Below are 12,724 nucleotides of genomic sequence, written 5' to 3' on the forward strand. Positions count from 1 at the left end.
AGCGCGTGCTTTTTATCCTCATTTAGGATCTCGTTCTGACAAGTGCTGACGTCGTTGTGTGACGTGTTAACATTTAGACGTGCCAAGATACTTTGTTTTAGAACATATGGTTTTTAAAAATTTAACTTACTTTTATTTATTAGTGTTATATATATACTTTATAAATAGTAGTGTTGCTATATTTAAAACAGGTGTTCATACTTTATCTCAAGATGGCGGGACACTTTCCCGTATCGTTTTTCAACAATGTCAAGCATACGACATGGTGCTTGAAATTGAAAAGTGTACCTGAATTCATAGGATGCAATGCTATGCTATACTATAGAACAATAGTGATGGTAAAATTCCCTTTTTATGAGATCAGAAGGGATGTTTCTAAAATTTATCGCAAATTTTAATTTTACCAAAATAAACTTGTTTTCTATCATTGAATACTCCTGATCTAACCCCTCACGAATAATAATAATAAGCTCAAGCTATATGAATCTTTGGAGATTCATGAATTCCCTGTGATACATGAATCCCATGATTTTTTTGAAATTTATAAATCTTTAGAGATTAATGAATCTTGCCAACCAAGTTTCAGACTCAATGAATCAATTCAAAGATTAATGAATCTGAATCAAATTTACCCAACACTAGTCCTTACTAATCCATACTAGTTTTGGGTGAATCTGATTCAGATTCATGAATCTCGAAAGATTCATATATCTCGAAAGATTCACGAATCTCCAGAGATTCATAAGCTTGAGCATCTTATCATAACAACCTTCGTTGTCATAAAAGTCTACACAGGCTCTCGAGACTTCTTGGCAAGTACCACGCGGCCTGATAGTTTGTTTTGGAACGGGGAGATGATGAACCCGCGATATGCGAGACTTGAACCCACAACGGGTATGTTGATAGGTGGGATTGCGCAAATTCAATATTTTGAAAGTCATACATCTATAAAGAATCATGCATATCTGGATTGGAAAAAAAATGGATTCATGAATCTTACAGATTCTTGAATCTTTGAAGATTCATGAATATAATTTAAGAGTCGATTCGACTAAAGATTCATATGAATGAATCTCAACGAAAGATTCATGAAACCCAACACTAGTCCATACCTCCAGGCATGACAACGTTGCCGAATGCTTAGCGCCTGGGTTTTTGCGCGGATAAGCGTCTGTAATTGTACCCGAGGCTTTCATTCTGCGCACGTTCGTTTTCGCGTATACGCACGCGTAATCGGGTCGATCCGCACCAATCGAGCATGAGTCACGTGCTTTAGTGCATTTTCTTTGTGCGTGCTGCCACATATGGAGTGTTTTTTTAATAAGATAAGCAATTATATTAATACAGTGTGGCCGTATCAACAGACAAGATCTAAGGTGAATAGTTTAATTTTGTGCTAAATTTAAAAGGATTAAATAGACAATGATGAACTTCACTCGATAATTTCGCAATCAGCCGTTTTTAAAACCATTTGTAACAGAATTGTTCAACAATGTTGCACAAATGCAACAACTTCCTGCGGGGTTACGCCCCAACGATGAGTCAACTGAACGGAAAGTAGGTGTTAGTGACGATCGCTGGTGGTGATCGTATTCGGTTTCATGTTCCCGTAACATACTTCGGCAAGTGTCTGTTGTTAAACGTGCTATTTTTTTTTTTTTTCGAAATTATGATTTGCTTTGCATATGGCAAATAGCATTTAGACTCTTAGTCTACTTCTCTTCTATCCAATGCACAGCCACACCATGTGTGTCGATTTTGTAATTGGGACTATCATTTTGATTGAGCTTCATGCAAGTGAAAAGGCAAGTGCATCGAACAACATTGATTTGCTCAAACCAACGCACACCATAGTTTAAGTTTATGGATAAATCAAAAAGATGATCTTTTCAAGAGGAGTGTGGCGAGGGGTGTATTGTGATAAACGTGAGACGCGCTCTCTCTCTTCAAAAAAATGTTTATGCTTTGCCTCAGTGTTGTGCCCCGGTGAAAGAATAAAACCAAGACATGAAGAATGAATGAGGAGCGCCAAGTGCTTGAAACGTAATGTAAACATGAATAGAATGGCTCGAATAGAAATGACAGTGCCCAATTGAGGGTTTACGTCGCCCGAAAAAGTATTTACGGCGACCGATAACGCTTTGACGATGCCGGATTGGCTAGGTAAACCCTGTATGTGCACGGCATGAGATGGCATGAGCGAGTGAATACTGAATCCAGGTGCTAAGACTAAAGCAGTAATAATATCGCTTTCTTGCAAAAAGGCATTGAAGACAATCGAACGTGTTACGATATTTAGCTGCACAGAAAGAAACGTGTTTACAAACTTATTTTAAGTTTATAAACTAATAAGAATCAGGTTGCCTGAGTGAATTGAGCTACAGTGGACCTTTTATACGGCTTTCCGTTTATCCGTGCTGTTTAGAATTGACAGTTCAATACAAAGGTGACATTGCGTTATGAGGAGGATACAGGCGTCCTCCGAGTTACGACACCCTGGAATTACGACGATTCGCAGATACGACAATTTTGATTTTGACAGTTTTGTGACAGAAAGTTGTTACTGAGAAGAAATTGATGTATTTTTTGAATCTCTGTGCTGATGACCATTGCAAACACATTTAAAAATATTACACAGTTACGCGATCTTGAATAGCTAAATTTTATAAACGGCGTTTAGAGTATCATTAGTACAATATTGAACATTATTTTAAATAAAATACACGTTATCATAGATTCCGATTCTTCAACTTCGGTTAAAAACTTTATACTGGGGGCCTTCACGATTCTAGTTAGTTTTTTTGTATGCAGTTTAACAGTTGGAGGCTGAAATTATGTAAACACTCCATACAAAACCACACAATAAACTAGCCTGCAATTTTCAGTCTAGATTATTCTAGCCACCCGCTGCACAAAGCGACGGAAGAAATCATGCCGTTCGGAGAATTTTATCATGCCATCTTTTTCCCTCCAACGGCAAATTTGTCAAGCAGCTCGTCGAGCTGCCCGTCCCTGGCTCCGCCTCATACCCCTCGCCTGAGCGCGCTGCCGAAGGTTTGGATGTGTTGGTGCGTCAGACGGCCAATCGCTATCAGCCGTCGTCCGTGCTCTTTCCCTCCATAGCGCCATCTCTTTCTCGCGTGTGGTCAATGCTCGCGAGCTGTTGTGGCGCCTAAAAATGCCGTTAACAAACATTGCGGCGATGAAGTTGCATTTTCACAAATCAAACCAAAAAAGCGCAATGAGTTTAATCGCTGCAATGTAAAAATGACTACGGAATCACTAGCGCACGATGGAGGGTTTGCTGTGCAACGCGCAGAACCCTAATTCGCTCTAACACGTTCAGCCCGGCGCTGATTTTCATCAACATCCCGCTGCGCAAATTCGAGCAGTTTCCAGCGCAGAAAATGCACCAAAATCTGCGCTGGCCAGCGCAGATTTTGGCTCGACTGACGCGCTGGACTTCAGCCCCGCTGCGCAAATTCGAGCAGTTTCCAGCGCAGAAAATGCACCAAAATCTGCGCTGGCCAGCGCAGATTTTGGCTCGACTGACGCGCTGGACTTCAGCGATTCCAGCGCTGGCTCGCGCAGTTCGGGCAGTTCGGGCGGCAAGTTCGGGCGGCGGCGGAGCAAAAAAAAAAAAACGGTCAAAAAATTAAAAAAAAATAATGGCGCCCATTTTTTCGTCCGCTTCTTCCTCTCCTCTCCCTCCCTCACCCTGCCTTGCCTTACTTGCGCTTCAGCCCGTGCCTTCCGCCGCCAGCTGATTGGGTGTTGTGGTGTATGCGTTGATACTTCTATGTGCATTGCGGTTGTGTATTGTTATTGGTGGGTGTTAGCATTTATTAATTAGTGTGTGACCTTGAGACGATGCGGGAGAAGCTGGATTGGGATTTAAAGTGTTATCGGTGTATTGATGGATTATTTTATTTCGTGCCGCTGCTGATGAGACCATTCGATGCCCCTGCCAATTGAGGGTGAAGAAGCCTATTTAAAACAAGCGTAGGAGAACGTCTAACACTAAACTAATATTTTTTAATTTGAACATGTTTGATGCTTCAACGACCTTCTAAGCATCATGTAGCACGGTGTATAGTGGCAATATTTTTTTTTTGTAAAGTGCTGAAATCTGTCTCGAGTTTTGGGTCTCGACACACACACGCACACACACAGCGCGGGGAAAGTGACCGTTCACTCTATCATGTCGCGATCCCCCACCCCGCCCAGCGCTTTGGATGAGGATGCGCTACAAGATAGCTGAACCAGCCTTTCTTCCGATAAGGTAGCCGTACTCGCTCGTGCGGGAGAGGGGGGGGGGGGACTGGTGGTGGATGCGCGCTCGCCTTCGCGCTTTCGTGGGTGCGCGCTCGCGTGCGCACATTCGTGGGTGCGCGCTCGCGTGCGCGCGTTCGTGCATGTGTGCGTGCATGCGTGTGTGTGTTTGCGCGCGCGTGTGTGTGTGTGTGTGTGTGTGTGTGTGTGTGTGTGTGTGTGTGTGTGTGTGTGTGTGTGTGTGTGCGAGCGTGTGGAAACCCCAAAAATATTTGATTCTGATGCGTAAATTTTCATCCACTGCGGCAACAAAGTCCGTGCATTTTCGATCTCGCTACCTGAGAGACAACACAACCATTGGATTGGCACCACCATCTTTGCGATCGGCTCTGCTGTTGGGGGTATTAAAAAGACACACGATCGAAGCAAACGTGCATGTGATATGTAGCACATTTCTTTCCAATTCTGCTATCGGATGCAAGTTGAAGCAACTTTTTGAATTGAATCCATACAAAAAAGGATCCTGGATTTGTTTATTACGGTGCGCGTATGGTGCTGCACCTGTCCGTCCAGAATCTGGTGGCTTGTTGGCTGGGCAAGCCGGTATCATGACGCCGAGCGACCGGCACTGCCTTGGAATGAGTTCGGCTCGGTAGGCTCATGTCCTTTGGTCGAGGGCATTCCGTGCATTTGTCGCGTCAGAGTGGTAGCGCGGCAGCAACAAAGACAAGCTAATCTCTTCTCCGGGTGTGGACTGTTATGCTAAGTTCTTCTTCTTATTATTGTTATTGTTGGCGTAATAGCCTACGCGATCATGCCGGCCATTTCAGGACTTGAGTACCACGTAGCCGGATAGTCAGCGCTTGCTACGGCGGACGGTTCATACGCGGTTAGAACCCACGACGGGCATGCAGATGTGAGGAATGACGGCGGTGCCGCGGGACCGCTCCTATCCAGCGGGTAACTTGCATACTGCCACATTGTCTGCTTCCCGATGCATACGCTGCAGGCAGGGGGAAGGATGCACCTCCACAACAAAAAAACACCGTTATGAACCAGCGGCGGATCTAAAGGTAGACGGACTAGGCGGTCGCCGAATATCGCTAGTCTGTAGTATGCCGTATGTCTACAAGTGGACAGATTATTAGCGACAAGGGCCGCCGGAAAGATGGTCGTTGGGGCCCCGTCGCTGGAGAACCTTCTGCACTCCCCCTCCCCCCCGCCGGCAATTTAAGTATAATGTTAAATCTCATAACAGCTGTATGCCAGTACCCCCTCCTCCCGGTCATCAGCTACCATTTACAGGGGCCTCAAATCGTCTTTCCGCCTAGGGCGCCCCCGATTCCCCCTACTCCGCCACTGTCATGAACACCTTCCTTCGATCGATCATAACATTCCGGAAGAAAACACATTTGGCGACAGTTTTGGCACACACACGCACACTCACACCCTTGCGCAGACGGCTCAGCATATCTGTGTAATCTACACCATACGAAAGCAAAAAAGCTTAGTGTAACAAAGTTATGCTTAATGCTTAACACGTTAAGTTCGATGGCAGGCCCCAGGAACTGCCAGTGAACTTTCCAGTATACCGGTTTCACAATCAGCTTGCGTTCTAGATGCCGGCGGAACGGAAAGCTGATGAAAATCAGCGCCAGGCTGAACGTGATCATGCGAATTAGGGTTCTGCGCGTTGCACAGCAAACCCTCCAACGTGAGCTAGCGATTCCTTGGTCATTTTTACGTGGCAGCGATTGAACTCATTGCGCTTTTTCGGTTTGATTTGTAAAAATGCAACTTTACCGGCGCAATGTTTATTAACGGCTTTTTAAGCGCCACAGCAACTCATGAGCATTGTCCACACGCGAGAAAGAGATAGCGCTATGGAGAGAAAAGGCACGGACGACGGCTGATAGCGATTGGCCGTCTGACGCACCAACACATCGATACCTGTAAGAGCGCTCTCAGGCGAGGGGTATGAGGCGGAGCCAGGGACGGGTAGCTCGACGAGCTGCTCGACAAATTTGCCGTTGGAGAGAAAAGGAAGGCATGATAAAATTCTCAGAACGCCATAACGCCTTCCGTCGCTTTGCGCAGCGGGAAAATCTGCGCTGGCCAGCGCAGATTTTGGTACATTTTCTGCGCTGGAAACTGCTCGAATTTGCGCAGCGGGCACAAAGCTAGAATTAGATTCGAGTACCTGCTCGAAAACTCGGTGTTGTGTACATTTATCCCAAGGTGCATTAAACAGATCAGGTGGTCGAATCTGTAATCAAAGTGTATGTAGTCCAGGTGGTCTCATAGCATGTTTTTTATAACCAATTTGGAACATCACTTTTTGACAGGGTGGGTGAAAACTTTCGCTCCAACGAGCTTTCTGGAGGCTTGACGAATACTCAAAACACTCTTAAAATCTTCATTCAGAAGCAGAAGCGATAAAAATCAGCCTTCTAAATTCATACACCAAGGGATAAGCCCACCTGTGTATTATACTCACATAGATAGCTGCTCGAAAACTGCTATACAATGCAAACAGCTGACAGGCTGAAATTTCAGCCTACGAGCTTCAAACGGAAAGGGCCCCATTTACAGATATTCGACATACGACTATTTCGACTTACGCCTTGCTTTGGGACATTTTTTCGGTCCCAAATACAGACGTATCTCGGAAGACACCTGTATTTGAAACAACGGATATCAGAGCAAATTATCAAAACAAAACACACTTTAATTCATGGCATATTTCAAATATTGTCATTGGATAAATATGTAGTTAATAAAAATTGGGTTACTTTTATCAAAAAATAAGATAATTTTCCACTGTTGTGTTGTGAGACGGTCCCGTGGTACAATCGTCATCTCGAACGACTCAATAACATGCCCGTCATGGGTTCAAGCCTAGAATGAACCGTCCCTCCGTAGTAAGGATTGACTATCCGGCTGCGTGGTAATGAATAAAGTCTCTAAAGCCTGTATAGGCCGGTATGTCCGCGTAGGGCGTTACGCCAAATAGAAGAAGATAACTTTCCAAAAAATAATCAGGAATTTGTGATTAAATATATCATTTGACTCATTGTCCGTGTTATTCGCATATACGGGCAAGGTCGAGTCCCGATGAGCCCGGATAAACGGCGCTCCACTGTACTTCAATCTACGCGGTGCGAAATTTAACATTGCAACTCATCGAAAACTCATCATATTTCATCGAAAACCAGCGAAACAATGTCGCGCAAGACTATGGCTGACAACGTTTGCATTAAAATATTAATATTCAGCTGGCTGTAGAAGAACTAAACGAAAAGAGATAATTATTTTCTATGATTGCTTTCCACATCCTCTCTGAGGGTCAAGCTTACTTGCGAAAATTAATCTGTTGCCTTACCAACAAATTCCTATTCGGAATTTTCGCCATGACGGACGAAAACATGCGATGTAGGCATGTTTTAAGGTCACCTTTGATTTTTATCAAGTCTTCCTCAGTATTCGCGACAATATTGTTAGCGTAGAGCTTTTCAATCTTGTTGGTCTAGATCCGATGTTCGATCGGGATGTTGGACAGGTTCGCGTACTACGGTGTCATATCGAAATTCCGCCGAAATTCGCCTAAAATGCTGATATTGAATTACTCATATTGGCGTCTTTGCTTCCCGCTGCGTATCCATTGGACGCGATTTTTACTTCCTAATATGTTTGCTCATGTTTTCCAGCTTCTATTTCACTGTTTGGTCGGTTGCATCGACCTCCTACCTAGCCAGGATATCGTAGTAATGTAGCCACTTGTCCTTCGATTCTCGGCAATCTTTTTGGCCATCACGGATAGAGTTCGACTGATAGAGGTGTCAAATTGTCTCTGCTGACTCATGGGATGCGGACTATACGGACTATACTCTACAAACGGACAAAACATAATCTGACCGTGTTACCGTTGAAGAACAGTTGATGCGACTTTTCCATACGACCGGCGACGATCTACAATGACGGTCACCTACAGTCGGATACCGCATACTTTTACCTATCTTCTGACTTTGAGGTATCCTGGACACTTTACTTGTCATAAAACTTTATTTACAAGCCGTAGAAGATACTCTATAGCTATGAAAGCTTAACTATCTAGTAAAAAAAATCTTTTGTCTTAAAAACCCTCAGAAAACCATGCATAGATGTTAATAAAAGGCCACGTACTTTAAAACACTACCTATTATGGTGCTGAAATTGAATAATTTTAGTTATTATTCATTGGTCACGTGTGTATTAAATTACTCAATTTAGGAGCTTCGGTTTGCTTTGCAAAACAAAAATTGCTTTGCTCAGTTTTTTTTTGTTTTCGTATCGGTAGGAATTTTTCATTAGCACTGCCAAAGAGTATCATTGTCGAAATGTGAAGACGGTATTCCGATATGCATTGCGTAAAACTGTCCTGGAAGCCTCAAAGTTGGAACAAGTCTGGTGCAATTCTCAACAAATAAATTTTAAAAGCGTTTCTAAGCAGTATAAATACAAGACGCTAATTTTATCTTTTTATCTTTCAGGAGATGTTCCAACGAAAAACGTATCTACTTTCGCTGTCGGCGATCGTGCTGCTAGTGCTAGGTGGTTTAGACTGGTGCATTCGACATGCCACTGAAAGGGTGTGGGAATCGAGCCTTACCATAACGATACTTGCATCATTCCCTAGTACGCTGAACAGGATGTGCTTTACCGCCGTTCAAACCTATCTGTTTATGTTGCTGTAAGTACAACGGAATTTACTTACCTAAAAATAAAAAAATAAAACATGTGTCACCCTTTTTGTTCGCAGACTTTGTAAAATATTGCCCTTTGTAACAGGAATCAAGCTGAGCAAGTTTACCCTTTCCCACTCGGATGGCAACGTACTAAGGCTCACATTCGATACGATAGCCTACAAAAAACGGACAGTGTTGGTCACTATTCGTAAGTTGACCGTGTCGTTGGTCCTCAAACCGAGGTATTCGTATTGGATAACGATTGCTGTCACCGATCCGTCGATCGAGCAGTCTGCTGAATATGTGCTATCCGCCACCACGCCGCAAAAACGGACCCGCAACCAATTCAACATGTCGTACGTGATGAAGAAGCTTTGCAATTACAAAAACGGTGGATTGTTGCAGCTTTTACTACAATCGGTGAGGATTATCATCACCAACGGCAAACTGCGAGTAGTAGAGTGCAAAACACGGTATGTTATCGTGGACACTCACATTAATGAGATTAGCTTGAGTTCCACCGAGCTACAGGTAAAGGGAATCTTGGTTAAGTTTTTCCCCACTTGGGCTGAAAACAGCGCCAACCTTCACTGCGATTTGGTTAGGTTGTTAATCAGTCGTAGGCACATTTGGAGGACAAAACCGTACAACAGCCTTCGGAAAAATGTATTGTTCGGTCGAGAGCGCTGGATCGTGAACATCGGAATACAGAAAGTCATATTTTACCCTGGTGACTTGATTCACCGTTACAAGTTTCGCGCCTGCGAAATCGACATTAAATATGAGTGCCTGGATAGTACAGAAAAGCTTGGAATCGAGATGAAAACTCCTATCAACATTAAGTACTGTCCGGACCTGGACCTGTTTATACAACGGTGTTCAGACTGGAAGGCAACATACCAACAAAGAAGACAGCATACTGCCCAGCAACATCAACCAGCTTACCCTGCGGACCACGGCTTGGACATCAAAGTCACACTCGGGGACACATTCCTTCGGGTGGGTAACGGAGAAATTGGTTCGTGTGTGTTGGTGCACTTCAATCAGCTTACCATTGAGAAAATCAACGGTGAAACAGAATTGAACTTACTCGAAGTGACCGCACAAATGACGACCGAGGGAGTCGAGTCTGATCACATACCACAACCGACCGAAAACAAAAACTTGCTAGTGGACAAGATCATCATCAAGCACAAAGTTGATTCGGCCGTTAACGGGAACAAATCTAGTGTTAAATCGATCGTGAGCGCGGTGATAAGGCAGATCAAATTGAATCCCTGGAATCAACCACGAGTAAACTCTCCGTCAGAAGTTACTGGCCAGAATAATAAGTTAAATCATTGCCATCGTGAAGTATTTTGCGTCTGTGAGATCGACATTAAATATGAGAGCCTGGATAGTAAAGAAAAGCTTACAGTCGAGATAAAAACTCCTATCTGCATTAAGTACTATCCGGAGCTGCAGCAGTTTATAGAGCGGTTTTCAGACTGGAAGGCAACATACCAACGAGGAAGACAGCATACTGCCCAGCAACATCAACCAGCTATCCCTGCGGACCACAGCTTGGACATAAAAGTTACACTCCGGAAGATATTCCTTCGGGTAGGTAACGGCCAAATTGGTTCGTGTGTGTTGGTGCACTTCAACCAGCTTACCGTTGAGAAATCCAACGGTGAAACAGAATTGAACTTACTCAAAGTGACCGCACAAATGACGACCGAGGGAGTCGAGTCTGATCACATACCACAACCGACCGAAAACAAAAACTTGCTAGTGGACAAGATCATCATCAGGCACAAAGTTGACAAGCCTAGTGTTAAATCGATCGTGAAGGCGGTGATACGACAGATCTCATTTAATCCCTGGGATCAACCACGTGTATTTTCTTCGTCACATATTCCCGACGTGGTTACTAGGATAGAACATAGTAGCCGAGGCGTTTTTTGTGCTTCCGGAATCGACATCACATTTGAGAGACTGCATAGTCACGGAAAGCTTACAGTTGAGGTGAAAACTCCATTCTGCATCAACTACTGTCTGGAGCTGGCTAAGTTTCTGAAGCAGTGTTCAAACTGGTGGGCACCTTACCAACGACGAAGGCAGAGAATCGCCCTCCACACAAATTATCCTGTTGATCCCGATTTGGACATAAAAATAATTATTGGGAAGATTTTCATTCATTGGGACAATAGCAAAGCCAGTAGGCTTATTTTGGCTAAATTTGACGGTAACAATCCTCCAGCGGCAGTTTGGATACAGAAAATGGTTTTGGTTAGTCTCGAGTCTACGCACACACCACCAACCGGCAATGAAAATTGGTTCATGGAAAAGATCACCATCCAGCACAGAAAAGGTTATTTAGAAATTAACGCCAACGGCACAAACATTACACTGACGATGGATGATAACACATACTTCAAGATACTGAAGGCGCATGTAACGCATGTTCAAGCGTGCCTAAGCCAGTTCATGCCGTCCTCATCTTCGGGAAAACAATTGCACGCAAGCATCAATTTGAACGGTACAACCAAATGCATGTTACATATTACACCCAAGATTGAAATAGTGACGACCATGGTGAACATCCAAAAAGCTGGACTGGTGTCCGTTTTTACGCGTAAAGTGTGGATATCGGTTGGTTGGTTCCCTACCCGATATTACAGTTCTCTCTACATTGAATCGGTTCATGATCTGAACTGGAAGGATTATTGTAAGGCATGCTGGTTATTTACTATCAACGATTCAGAAGTAAGTTGCAGTTGGATTGTCACAGACAAACAGGTTTGAAAAATAGTAACATAATTCATATACGTATTTCTCTGCTTTACAGCCTTTTATGTGCAGCTTATCTGATATTTGCAAAGAAATATTTGATGGAAGTAAAGATGTACTCAAATGGTTTATTAAATTGTTTGATATAATGGATGGAATGCCACCACCAATTGCAGCGATGTTACTACATCAACCATTGATTGCAACACATGTCAATACAACAGTGAATGTTGCCAAACATGTCAACACAAGAGTGAATGTTGCCAAAAATGTCAACACAAGAGGAAATGAGACGTCCAAATCGTCAGTTATCAGCAACATTTTCAGCAATTTTTTTAGCATTTTTACCTCGTCTGATGAAAATCGCCACTACGTTAATACAAATATGAATTATAATTGAAAAAAAGAAAAAAAGAAAAAATACATGTAAATATGTGTGAGAGAGAAAGAGATTTTTTAAATCAAATTAATACAAATTTTACAATAAAAAAAAACGACAACAAATCAACATTAACATCATCAGGTGTCGGTGACACTGGATGACATCGCGAATAAATGTCGTCAAAATAAACGACAGTTCAAAAGTTAGAGTAGTTAGTTTCCCTGTTAAATTGAGGTGTGCCTGGTGTGTATTTATGTACTTTGCGGCTAATTTCTATAACCACACCACAAGATTTTATTATCTGTCAATAACACAAATTTTAACAACGATTTACGGTGCGTTACTGCAGGGCTTCTTGGACCGCTTGAAAAGCTTGCTGTTGAAAACGACTGTTGCAGCGTGTGCAAACTATGAAACAGAAGAGTAAGCCCTCTAACCAAGCTACATTGATCAGCTTACTTTTTCTCTCTTTTTTTCAATGGACATCTTCTTGCGTGGATTCACTTGCATACTCTCTCTCTCTCTCTCTCTCTCTCTCTCTCTCTCTCTCTCTCTCTCTCTCTCTCTCGCTGCT

The 12,724-nt window shown here is 43.2% G+C and overlaps 1 protein-coding gene across 1 annotated transcript; it reads left to right on the plus strand.

The window, feature by feature from the left end:
- Positions 1–1,263: 1,263 nt before the first annotated feature.
- On the plus strand, positions 1,264–12,356 carry LOC121594377. Its single transcript, XM_041917557.1, has 4 exons — positions 1,264–1,376; positions 8,802–9,001; positions 9,071–11,744; positions 11,827–12,356. Exons 1-4 carry the CDS (start codon positions 1,305–1,307, stop codon positions 12,166–12,168), a joined length of 3,288 nt encoding a protein of 1,095 aa, XP_041773491.1. The 5' UTR covers positions 1,264–1,304; the 3' UTR covers positions 12,169–12,356.
- The last annotated feature ends 368 nt before the right edge of the window (positions 12,357–12,724 follow it).

Source organism: Anopheles merus, chromosome 2L, assembly GCF_017562075.2.
Source record: "Anopheles merus strain MAF chromosome 2L, AmerM5.1, whole genome shotgun sequence".
Classification (NCBI taxonomy): Eukaryota; Metazoa; Arthropoda; class Insecta; order Diptera; family Culicidae; genus Anopheles; species Anopheles merus.

Coding starts and splice junctions, on each gene's coding strand:
- LOC121594377 (XM_041917557.1), top strand. CDS start 1,305: ATGGAGTGTTTTTTTAATAAGATAAGCAATTATATTAATACAGTGTGG. Junction 1,377..8,801: donor ATCAACAGACAAGATCTAAG/GTGAATAGTTTA, acceptor TTTATCTTTCAG/GAGATGTTCCAACGAAAAAC. Junction 11,745..11,826: donor TTACTATCAACGATTCAGAA/GTAAGTTGCAGT, acceptor TCTGCTTTACAG/CCTTTTATGTGCAGCTTATC.